Source organism: Narcine bancroftii, chromosome 12 (genome assembly GCF_036971445.1).
Source record: "Narcine bancroftii isolate sNarBan1 chromosome 12, sNarBan1.hap1, whole genome shotgun sequence".
Lineage (NCBI taxonomy): Eukaryota > Metazoa > Chordata > Chondrichthyes > Torpediniformes > Narcinidae > Narcine > Narcine bancroftii.
Window position 1 is genome coordinate 81,920,122 of NC_091480.1, and position 12,721 is coordinate 81,932,842.

General features: G+C 43.8%; 1 protein-coding gene across 5 annotated transcripts in view; it reads left to right on the plus strand.

Moving 5' to 3' along the window:
- pgap3 (post-GPI attachment to proteins phospholipase 3) overlaps positions 1 to 12,721 on the plus strand; it is a 36,299-nt gene that overhangs the window by 13,026 nt on the left and 10,552 nt on the right. For 2 of the 5 annotated variants that reach the window (XM_069907203.1, XM_069907204.1), the window contains 5 exons: positions 820 to 882; positions 965 to 1,026; positions 3,161 to 3,297; positions 4,272 to 4,476; positions 11,899 to 12,706. In XM_069907203.1, the coding sequence (XP_069763304.1) occupies positions 820 to 882; positions 965 to 1,026; positions 3,161 to 3,297; positions 4,272 to 4,476; positions 11,899 to 11,962 (531 nt within the window). In that variant the 3' untranslated portion in view covers positions 11,963 to 12,706. Of the gene's footprint in view, positions 1 to 819; positions 883 to 964; positions 1,027 to 3,160; positions 3,298 to 3,991; positions 4,105 to 4,271; positions 4,477 to 11,898; positions 12,707 to 12,721 lie in introns of those variants that run through there. The other 3 variants (XR_011347635.1, XR_011347636.1, XM_069907205.1) reach the window with 3 other exon arrangements.

Below are 12,721 nucleotides of genomic sequence, written 5' to 3' on the forward strand. Positions count from 1 at the left end.
GGAAGATCTAAATCAGATATTAAATAAAATCACAAAAAATAACATACCAAAAAATCTTTCTTCTAAGTAATATAAGAGGTAAGGAATTAAGCCTCAAATTGGATAAAGCGCAAAAAAGATTTATTATGATAGCCTTAGCAGTAGCAAAAAAATGTATAATGTCAACTTGGAAGTCAGAAGAGAGCCTGAGAATGCAACATTGGTACATGGAAATGAATAAATGTATTCCATTGGAAAAAATAACATATAATTTAAAAAATAAAGTCACATTATTTGAACAAATTTGGGAACCATACATGGAACATAACAGAGAGGGCTTGCCTCGGACCTCCATCCCCTAAAATGATAAGAAGACAAAACGACTTGATTTAGTGTATAAAAGTAGATGACACATTTTTCTTGTTTATTTTTCATTGTGTGAAGACATTGTTTTATGGTTTTATTGTATTGTATATGTTGAATATTTATTGGTTTTTGAGGGGGGGAAAAGGGAGAAAATGCCTTTGTATATATTTAATGACAAATGTTTGTATATACTTTGGTTGATCTGGTTCAAAGTGTGCAAAATAAAAAAATTATACAAAAAAAAGATCATGAGAAGGGACTTCAGTCACATCAGCAACATTCCCCAATAACTGTGTTCCTTGAAGAAGGGTTCATGCCCATAATCGCTTATATAGCGAGATCTGAGTTGCGCCAGCATCTTTGACTTTTTACTACAATCATAGCATCTGCAGACTTTTGTGCTTCACTGAGTGTAGCTGGGACCTTGTTCCAATTACTGTTTGAAGTGAAGGGGTATCCTCTCTGTTCTTGCAGGTCACCCTCAATGCCTGGATTTGGTCCACCGTGTTCCACATACGCGACACTGCTCTAACAGAAGTGAGTAGTCATGTCCCAGGTACTTTGACCTTGTTCTGACCTTTCAAAATGTTTGTGATTTATCTTCATTTTAATCTTGCAGAAACTGGATTACTTCTGTGCCTCAGCCGTGGTGCTTTATTCCATTTACCTGTGCTGTGTGCGGTGAGTATCTAACATCAGGATCCCATGTATTATGCTACCAGAACCTTGTACTACATTTCCACAACACACTCCACCATCATCAACATGGAGCGAGAAATGAAAGAGGAGAGGGCAGGGGAGAGATGCAAGGTGGGTGAGCTGTTTTGGAATCTGCTTGAAGGTGATTTGAAGGAATAGCTCTGAGCCATACAGAGGCATTAGGATGTTTGATAGGTCAGCCAGGGCTAAAAGCTGTGGATAATTTCCTTATGGTGTTTGCTGACCCATACTGTTCAATTGTTACTGTAACCAGGGCCCAAATGTTCAGAACATAGAACATTACCGTACAGGTCATTCGATCCACGATGTTGTGCCGACCGATATAAACCTACTCAACAATCTAAACCTTCCCTGCCTCACACCCTCTATTTTTCTTGCATCATGTGCCTATCTAAGAGTCTTTTAAATGTCCTGATTGTACCTTCCTCCACCTCCACCCATGTCAATGCATTTCAGGAACCCACCACTCCCAGTGGGTAAAAAGAAACATACCCCTGACATCTCCCTAAACTTTACTTCCCTCATCTTAAACAGTATTTACTACTGTCTCACCAGGAAAAGGTGCTGGCTGTCCACCTATCTATGCATCTCATAATCTTGTAGTCCTGAGGATCCGTTGTTAAATAAAAGTTGGCAAATATTATCACAAGTAGGATAGACAGGGGAGATGCAATGGATGTTGGGTATTTGGACTTTTAAAAGACCCTTTGACAAGTTGCCATACATAGGCTGCTAAACATGATGAGATCCCATGGAATTATAAGAAAGATACTCGCAGGGGTAGAGCATTGGCTGGTTGGCAGTAGGAATAAAGGGATCCTATTCTGGTTGCTACTGGTTACCAATTTTGTTCCACAGAGGTCGGTGTTGGGGCCGCTTCTTTTTACCTTGTATAGAAATTATAGATGACTTCATGGCTAAATTTGCGAAGGATAGGGAAATAGGAGATCGAGTGGGTGCTGCTGAGGATACTGAAAGGCTGCAGAGAGACTTGGATAGATAGGGAGAATGGGCAATGAAATACTATGTTAGGAAGTGTACAGTCATAAATGCTAGAAGAAATAGATGGGCAGAGTATTATTTAGATGGGGGGGGATTCAAATTCCGAGGTGCAAAGGGACTTGGGAGTCCTCGAGCAGGATACCCTAAAGGTTAACCTCTAGGTTGAGTCGGTGGTGAAGAAGGAAAATACAATGTTAGAATTCATTTCTGGAGGAAGAGCATACAAGAGAAGTGATATAATGTTGAGACTCTACAAAGCACTGGTGAGACCTCACTGGGAGTACTCTGTACAGTTTGGGTACCTTATTTGAGAAAAGACATACTGGCATTAGAGAGGGTTCAGAGAAGATTTACTAGAATTGTACCAGGAATGAAAGGGTTAGTATATGAGTAAACAATTGTTGGTTCTTGGACTGAACTTGTAGTAGTACAGAGGATGAGTGGGGACTTCATAGAGGCATTTTGAATGCTGAAAGGCCTGGATAGAGTAGATGTGGCAAGGTTGTTTCCCATGGGAGGGGAGTCTAGGACAAGAGAGCATAACTTCAGGATAAAAGGGCATCAATTTAAAACAGGTGCAGAAACAATACTTTAGTCAGAGGGTCATGATTCTGTGGCACATAGCCACAGTCTGCTGTAGAAGTGAGGCTGTTGGGTGTAATTAAGGCAGAGATTGACAGGTGTTTGATTAGTCAGGGCATCAAGGGTTACAGGGAGAAAGCTGGGGAGTGGAGCTGAGTGGGAGGATGGATCAGCTCATGGTTAGAATGGTGGGGCAGACTCAATGGGCCTACTTCTGTTCTATATCTTGTGACTTGTGACCTCTATTAAGGCACCATGCACCCTTCTTCACTCCAAAGAGAAAAGCCCTCGCTCAGTTAACCTTGCCTCATAATCTATCTTTATACTCCAGGTTGATCCAACTCTCTGACTAACAGAGCATAATGAGCCTCATGCCCTTAGTACCCCACCTATAGAAGCTCTTCTCGAGGGCCCCTCTTCTGAAGAGCAGGAGACTGGAACAGTCTCATAGGATTTGCCTGGCACACGCTACTGGAATCTTGCTGGTCATCTCCATGTGTTTCCTCTCTAGGACTGTGGGTCTGCTCCATCCCAGGATGGCCAATCTCTTTGGGACACTGCTAATTGTGTTATTCACCTGTCATATCTGGTACCTTACCTACGTGCAGTTTGATTATGGCTACAACATGGCTGCCAATGTTTTAATAGGTGAGAGAGACGACATAGAATCCAACCTGTTCATTAACTATAAATGCTTCTTTCCTGTGTTTACAAACTCTGCAGTGAATAGGAGCATTACTCAATCACAACCAGTGTTGTAGTAAAATATGAAAGTCTGCACACACCATGGTTGAAGTTAAAACTCAATGCTGGAGAAACTCAGCTGGTTAAACCGTGTACTTCATGTAGCAAAGATAAAGATACATAACCGACGTTTCAGGTGTGAGCCCTTCATCAAGGTTTGAGCAAAATGTAAGTAGGCGCCCTTGATGAAGGGCTCACACCTGAAACGTCGGTTATGTATCTTTATCTTTGCTACATGAAGCACAGCGTTGTGTTTTTATAACCTGTGCTGTTCCTGTCCAGGGAGTATGATCAGGTAGTGCAGAAGAAACTTAGTTGCATGTGGCTAAAGTTTACTCTGTGTCAGCCTGTGCATATTTTTTTTGTTGTTTATTTGTTTTTTATTTTTAAAATGATTTTATTTAAAGCAGCAACAACATTAACCTCCCTCTGCACCAGGTGCTGGCCATCTCCTCTAAACTGTCCGTACTCTGGGACTGTGTGTGGCACGATACTTTGTGTTCACCCCCTCATCTGCAGGATTCAGACTGAGGAGAAGTATTTACTTGCTCAAGTCACGAGAACATTGCTGGTGATGCCATCATTTATTTCTTCCTAGTTGCCCCTGGACATGAAGCTGTTGAGACCCATCCACACTTGTATGAAGTTGCTTTCAAAACCAAGGTGGTACATTCATTGACTTGAGGGGTAATAAATCTGTGATGTTTTCAATGTGGATTCAAATGATTACGTAGGGACAAGCACGAGATTGGTTCTGAGGTCCCTTGGGTACGAGGCACAGGCGGGCAAGTGGAGTTTCTGCAGAATGCTGAGCCTCCGGTTCCTTGATGAAATGTTTGGGTCCTGATGTTCTGCTGCTACTTGCTGTGTGTTTTCAGGACTGATGAATGTACTGTGGTGGCTGGGCTGGTGCCTGCGAAACCGCACCCGACTGCCCTACGTATGGAAGTGTGCGGTGGTTATGGTGATGCTGCATGGACTGACTCTCCTCGAGCTGCTGGACTTCCCCCCACTGCTGTGGGTGTTTGATGCCCATGCCATCTGGCATTTCAGCACCATCCCCGTGCCGTTCCTGTTCTATAGGTCAGTGATCAAACAGCCTCTCCTAACTCTCAGCACGAACAAGTACTGGGCTCGCTAGCCCCGAGGCAGCTTGTGGAATGCTTTACTAAATAGTAGGGCAGTGGGTTCAACAGATTGGAGAGGGATGGATAAAGTAAAAGCAAAAGTTAAAAAAGAAAGATGTAAGAGTAGAGAGGATAAAAGTCAAATGCGAAAGAGGCGAGGATGGCCAAATTTTAAAAGCACAATGAGAATAAGGACAGTTTAGTATTCGAAACAAAGTGGCACAAATTAGTAGAAAGGAGTATGATTTAGTGGCCATTACAGAAACATGCTTGGAGGGTGGAGAGGATTGAGAATTAAATATTCAATGATATCAGGTATTATGGAAGTACAGCCAGGAAAGTGAGGTGGGATAGCACTCTTGGTCAATGAGAGATGATGTAAGATCTAAGGAGCAAAATGTTTGGATAGAGATTAGGAATAGCAAAGGGGGGGGAAAAAAATCACTGGCTGGAGTTGTCTATGGGCCACTCAATAATAATATTACAGTGGCACAGGCAATAAATCAAGAAATATCTGAGATAAAGATAGAACAGCAATTATCAGGGGGAACTTTAACATGCACATAGACGGGGTGAATCAGGTTGGTCGAGGCAACCTTGAGGAGGACTTCACAGAATGCATCTGTGATAGCTTTCTTGAATAGAATGTTACTGAACCGACAAGGCAACATGTTGGATCTGATCCTGTGCAATGAGTCAGGTAAAATTAGCGATTGTAGTTAGGGATCCTCTTGGAAAGAACGATCACAGTATGATACAAATGGAGGGTACAGCCAGTGTGTTATACCTAAACAAGGGAAACTACAAGGAGATGAGAGAGGAGTTGGCTAGAGTAGACTGGGAACACAGGCAATATGGTCAGACAGTTGAGAAACAGTAGAGGACTTTCAAAGAGATTTTTCTCAGGGCTCAATAAAAGTGTATTCCTGTTATAAACAAAGACAGCCTTGGATAATGAAGGAAATAAAGGAGGGCATCAAACTAAAAGCTCGTGCATACAAAGTTGCCAAGAGCAGTGGGAAACTAGAAGATTGGGAAAACTTTTAAATGCAACAAAGAACCATGAAGCGAGCAATGAGGAGAGGGAAGGTAGATTATGAAAAAAAGATTAGCACAAAATATAAAAATGGAGAGTAAAGGTTTTTATAATTATATTAAACAGAAGAGTAGTTAAAATGAAGGTTGGGCCCTTGGAGGATGAGAAGGGAGATAATGTTGAATAATGAGAAAATGGCTGAGGCTTTGAATGTCGGTCTTCACGGTGGAGGACACATCTATCATGCCAAAGACAGATGTTTTGGATGTGATGGGAGGTGGGGCCCTGGATGCAATAGCTATTACTAAAGAGGTCATACTGAGCAAAACTGTGGATCTAAAGATAGATAAATCCCCTAGTCCTGATGGAATGCATCCCAGGATACTAAAAGAAATAGCAGATGTTCTAGTCGAGGCTTTGGTGATAATTTGCCAAAATTCTCTGGACAGGTCCCAGTGGATTGGAAGACAGCGAATGTCAAATCAATATTCAAAAAGGGATGTAGACAAAAAGCAGGGAACTATATAGTCCAGTTAGTTTAACACAGGTTTTTAAACTGCCCCACTAAACTCACATTTCACCTAAAGCAAACCCGATGCCTTAAACATTATGTGATTGGTAAGGGATTGCTTAAGGTGGTATGTGAGTGGGAAGGGAAGGTTGAGAACCACTGCTCTAGACCCAATTGTTACTGAAATATTTTGCTTGAGAAAAATTGTCATTGGCCTATTTCCTTTGGAGTTATGATCCTGAACATAATGAGTCAATTAAGTACTATTAAGAGTGGTTTTCAAACTTTCTTTCCACTCATATACTACCTTAAGTAATCCCTTACTAATTATAGAGCACCTATGGCATAGGGATTACTTAAGGTGGAATGTGAGTTTAGGGGGTAGTTTGAAAACCACTGGTTTAACATCTGAGTTGGGAAAATGCTTGAAGCTGTCATTAAAGAAGAAATAGCGAGGCATCTGGAATGAAATGGATCCATCAGGCAGACGCAGCATGGAGTCAGCAAAGGTAGGTCATATTTGACAAACTGGATTTGTTTGAGGATAGGATGAGGGCAATAGATAGAGGGGAGCAGATGGGCGCCGTGTACCTGGATTTCCAGAAAGCTTTCAATAAGGTAAAAAGACTTGTACAAACAATAAGGGTGCATAGAGTTGGGGGTGATGTATTAACATGATGGAGGATAGGTTAACTAATAGAAAGCAGAGAGTTGGAATACAGGTGTGTTTTTCTGGTTGGCAGTCAGTGGTGAGCAAGGAGCCACAGGGGTTGGTGCTGGGCCCACCACTGTTCACGATCTACAGTAATGATCTGGAGAGGGGACACAGTGTTGTGTATCTACGTTCACTGATGACACTAAATTGAGTGCAAAAGCAAATTTGCAAAGGATACAGAGAATCTGTAGAGAGATATACAGTAGTTAGGTTAAGTGAATGGACAAATGTCTGGCAGATGGAATATAATGTTGGTAAATGTATCCACTTTGAAAGGAGAAATGGAAGATCAGATTATTATTTAAATGGCAAGTGATTGCACCATGCTGCTCTGCAGAAGGACTTAGGAGTGCTTGTGCATGAATCGCAAAAGGTTGGATTTCAGGTGCAGCCGGCTGTCAAGAAGGCAAATGGAATGTTGGCCTTCGTTGCTGGAAGGATTGAATTTAGGAGCAGGGAGGTTATTCTGCAATTGTACATGGTACTGGTGAGGCTGCATCTGGAGAATCGTGTACAGTTCTGGTCTCCTTACTCAAGGAAGGATGTACTGGCTTTGGAGGTGGTGCAGAGGAGGTTCACCAGGTTGATTCTAGAGATTAGGGTGTTAGCCTATGAGGAGAGATTGAGTCGTCTGGGGCTGTACTTACTGGAATTTAGAATAATGAGATGGAATTTTTTAAAGAAATTAAGGATATAGATAAGATAGAGGCAGGTAAGTTGTTTCTATTGGTAGGGAAGACCAAAACTAAGGGACATAGCCTCAAGATTCAGAGTAGTAGATTTAGAATGATGAGGAGGAACTGCTTTTCCCAGAGGGTGGTGAATCTGATGAACTGGCTGTCCATTGAAGCAGTGGCAGCCAACTCAGTAAATCTAAGACAAGGTTGGATCGATTTTTACATAGTAGGGAAATTAAGGGACATGGGGAAAGCAGGTAGGTGGAGATGATCTTATCATCCATGATCAGCCATGATCTCATTTGAAGCAGGTGGAGCAGGTTCGATGGTCGACTCCAGGTTCAACCAAATCCATCCTTCCAACAGTCCCCATCTGATAAGCTGCTACTTGTATTACTCTTTCCTGACCCCTTCGCTGTCTCGCACTCATCCTGTTCTCCCAGTACTATGGTCCTTACCCATCTTGTGTGTGTGCAAAGCATATGAGCTGCTGTATTCTGCCTCAGCAGCAGTGGTCCCACACAAAACATCCAAGACCTCACGCACTGCTCAAAGAGATGTGGAAAATATACACAGGTGTGGGCTTCCACCTTTCAGTATTAGCCAGTTGTCTCCCCCCCCCCCCCCAACTCCCTCTGCCCCTGCGCCCTGATTTGTTAAACCTTTCCTTCATACATCCATGGTGACTGTCTAATCTCATTGGTGCCTCAAGGTGTCCTGAGGGTATAATCCAAATTCCAGCTGCCTGCTTTTTCTCCACTGATGATGTTAGCCTCTTGTCTAAGAGGCCCAGCTTTTCCTCTCCTCTTTGTTTTAAATTAGTGTGATTACATAAAAAGAATAGAGAATTTGGAGAGTGAAGAATTCTGGGAGTGCCCCAGGGCACTTCCTTTACCACTCTGGAATGCATGTCATGGTTCCTCTCGAAGTTGTTGTCCTTCAGCTTCATTAATTCCTGAGCAGTTTGTTTACTAATAACTGTCTTTTGTTCAGGGTTGTTTAGTTTTATGTGGGCATAGTGTTCTGTACAGACAAGTGGGCTGTTCGACATGTTCCTATTCTTTTCTTTGGCTTGGCTTCGCGGACGAAGATTTATGGAGGGGGTAAAAAGTCCACGTCAGCTGCAGGCTCGTTTGTGGCTGACCAGTCCGATGCGGGACAGGCAGACACGGTTGCAGCGGCTGCAGGGGAAAATTGGTTGGTTGGGGTTGGGTGTTGGGTTTTTCCTCCTTTGCCTTTTGTCAGTGAGGTGGGCTCTGCGGTCTTCTTCAAAGGAGGCTGCTGCCCGCCAAACTGTGAGGCGCCAAGATGCACGGTTTGAGGCGTTATCAGCCCACTGGCGGTGGTCAATGTGGCAGGCACCAAGAGATTTCTTTAGGCAGTCCTTGTACCTTTTCTTTGGTGCACCTCTGTCACGGTGGCCAGTGGAGAGCTCGCCATATAATACGATCTTGGGAAGGCGATGGTCCTCCATTCTGGAGACGTGACCCATCCAGCGCAGCTGGATCTTCAGCAGCGTGGACTCGATGCTGTCGACCTCTGCCATCTCGAGTACCTCGATGTTCCTATACTTTACTAGTTTCCCCCTTTCTTCAGACCCTTGGTACACCAGCATATCGAGATGGTTATTTGTGTCGTCTGCACAGACAGAACTAAAGGACATGTTCATTCACTATTTCTTGGTTTCCTATGGTAATTTATGCATCCCTGACTCTGAAAACATCTACCTTTTTTTTTCTTTTCACGTCTATAGCAGCCTTTACAGCCAGTGATTATGTTCCCTGCATATTTTCTCTTGTATTTCTCCCTCCCTTCCCCCCCTTCCACCCTCATTCTTGCTAACTTCCTTTGAAGGTAGGAAGGGGCCTGCATAAAATAAACCTTCTTCCCCTGGCCTCTGATACTTCCAATTGTTCCTGAGCTGTCTCCTCTTGTCACAGTACTGCCTCTCAGAACAATCTTTCATATATTTCTTTCATGAAATAGTAAAGCAGGGCTTCCAGGTCTACCTCAACAATGTCACCTTCACTGGTTAACTACGCTCATCCCAGTTTGTCCACACAGATGCATTATATGCTCCAAGTATCTGTGTAAATGCCTTTTAATCATTCTTATTGTATCTGTCTTCTCTGGCAGCTCATTTTATTCACCCACCACCCTTGTGTGGAAAAACTCACCTTTCAAATCTTTACATTTCTTCCATCTCACCATAGGCCTCTGCCCTCTAGCTTTAAAGTCACTGCAATTTTTGAACAGCTGAATCCAAGCTCCTCAATCTTCTGAAGAACAACCCTAGCCTTTGCTTCCTCTGGTAACTGAGGTTCCCCAGTGCCCTCCAGTTGTGTTCAGATAGAAACAGTCCAATGTCTGAGCTGCTGTTTGAATAAAGGAGATGTAAACATAGCATCCCGATTCCTTCATTCTGACCCCTTGAAACCAGTCCACATCAAATCACAGCGTCTGGGAATTTGATTCCAGTTCCTGACAGTGTAGTCAGTCGTCACATGTCCAAACACGCTACCTGCTGAGGCTCCAGATCCATGTCTGGAGTCTTAACACTAACTCCTGCATCTCTGGAGGTTCTGATGTTACAGCAACAAATGATGGAATCTTAAGGGGAGGATGATTTGGGTTGTAATAGTGAGCAGCAAGTTCGATGATTATCTGACTGTACATTCTTCTTCTTCTTTCTTTTCTTTCTTTCTTTGGCTTGGCTTCGTGGACGAAGATTTATGGAGGGGTATGTCCAGGTCTGCTGCAGGCTCATTGGTGACTGACAAGTCCGATGCGGGACAGGCAGGCGCGGTTGCAGGGGAAAATTGGTTGGTTGGGGTTGGGTGTTGGGTTTTTCCTCCTTTGTCTTTTGTCAGTGAGGTGGGCTCTGCGGTCTTCTTCAAAGGAGGTTGCTGCCCGCCGAACTGTGAGGCGCCAAGATGCACGGTTGGAGGCGATATCAGCCCACTGGCGGTGGTCAATGTGGCAGGCACCAAGAGATTTCTTTAAGCAGTCCTTGTACCTCTTCTTTGGTGCACCTCTGTCTCAGTGGCTAGTGGAGAGCTCACCATATAACACGATCTTGGGAAGGCCATGGTCCTCCATTCTGGAGACGTGACTGTACATTACAATCCGATGAAACAGCATTTCTCAAGACCATAGTGCATACACAATACACTGTACATAATATACTTTATCATATCAGCCTAAGAGCCTGCAGTCCTGATTTTGATGCTTCTGTACTTCCTTCTTGATGGTGGTGGGTCAAAGATGCTGTGTGCTCAATGGAAAAGGTCCTCTATAATTATGAGCCCTATTTAACCAACACTCCCAGAAAATGTCAATAGAGGAAAGAGAGACCCCAGTGATCTCTCAGCTGTTTTGATGTTCCTCTTTATTAACTTCCAGTCCAATGCTTTGCAGCTTACCATTTCACACAATGATGCAGCCAAACAGTACACTCTCAATTGTGTTCCTATAAAAGATTATCAAGATGAGGGCTGGTAGCTTTACCCTCCTCAGCCTCCTTAGGAAGTGCTGCGCCTTCCTGACTAATGAAGAGGCGATATGGGTCCAGGATAGGTCATCCTTTATATTCACACCAATGAATTTTAAACCTGTACATCATTATTACCAATGAGCCCAACTAGCGTTGGATCATCCATAAAGTTGATGATTCTGTTAGAACATCAAGGCAGCAATATGAACAGTAGCGGGCTGAGCATGCAGCCCTGAGGTGCTTAACATGATGAGTCTAAAGGTTTTGCTGCAACCTGGACAGATTGTGGTCTTTCTGTCAAGAAGTCCAGAATCCAGTTGCAAAGAGGGGTGACAGTTTATCCATCAGTTTCTCAGGTATGATCTTGTTGAATGTCGAGCTGAAGTCAATGAACAAAAACATGGCATATGAGGCATCGTTCTCTAGGTGGGTCAGGACAGAAAGGGGCGGGGGAGTCAAGGCTATAACATCTGTAGACTGGTTTGGATGGTAGGCTTTCTGGAATGGGCCCACCAACATCACTGGAAGGTACAATTTGGTGCATTCCATTACCAGTTGCTCAAAGCACTTCGTGTTCGTAGAGGTCAGTGCCACTCATTTAGGCCACATAACATTTTTCCTTTGGGCACTGTGGCTGTCTTGAATCCTGTGGGAACAGTGAACTGCTGCAATGAGATGTTGCAGATGTCCATTTCGACCTCTGTCAGCTGGGCTGCATGGTCTTTCAGCACCTGACCACGTGTGTTGTCTGGACCTGCTGCTTTGTGTGGGTTCACCCTGAATAGGATCCTCACTTCAGCCACAGTTATGTTGGGTGGCTGTTCTTCAGGGGGAAAGGCTTTATTTAATATCACATTGTTTTTCTGTAGCAGCTACACCAATTGGATAATATATTAACAGGAGCTCTCTTTCTCACTGCACCTTCCCCTCCCTTGTCCCCTCTCAGCTTTCTGGTTGATGACAGTCTCCATCTTATCACTGCGATGGCCGATTATCGGAAGGAGGAGTGATCTGGTGGTGGTCACGACCATTGAAGGGAATGAGACTAAATGTGACACTGCTTATATCGAATCCTTCCTGGTGTGTGAGCCTTCGGGTAAGGTTGGAACCGAAGGAGTAATCCGGCATCAAAAATGAAGGTAATTTTTGGTGAAGAGTTTGATTCAAGGTGTGAAGATCCGCGATGAAATTTAACTTGGGGTTAAAGTGTGTGCAGTCCCGATCTCTGCCACTGAGTGGCACCAGATGTCTTGACTTTGCTGCCACCATTAGTTTACGAGCAGACATGAGGAACCCCAAGGGCCGCCGCTTGTCCCCTCTCCCCGTGGCCTATCCCATTGTGTGGCACCTTCTCAATCCCAAAAAATTCACTGAAGCCCTAAGCTGCCTTCTGCGCCCCAGTGTTCATCTGTGCCAGACTGGATTCTTTATATTCTGTAGTGTCACATTCAATGCTTCAGGGTCAGCCCAGGAAATGGCTCTCATCTGTCTTAACCTTTTTTTCACCCTCTGGGCCATCTGCTTCTGAATGCCAGCAGCACATCCCCTGCATTATGTTTGCCTCCCGTAAATCCTCATTTTCCCCCACCTCCAGCTCTGTTTCTCCCACCTGCCATTGTCATCCACCTTCCCTCTTGGAGTTTCCAGTGACCCTGAACTGTCTAAGTCCTGAATGGTAAACTGCACTCATTGAATGTAAGAAAAATATTTTGAATAACCCATTGAATAAATTCTGGTAATTTTTAATTGTATAATTGTTGCTGAGTCAG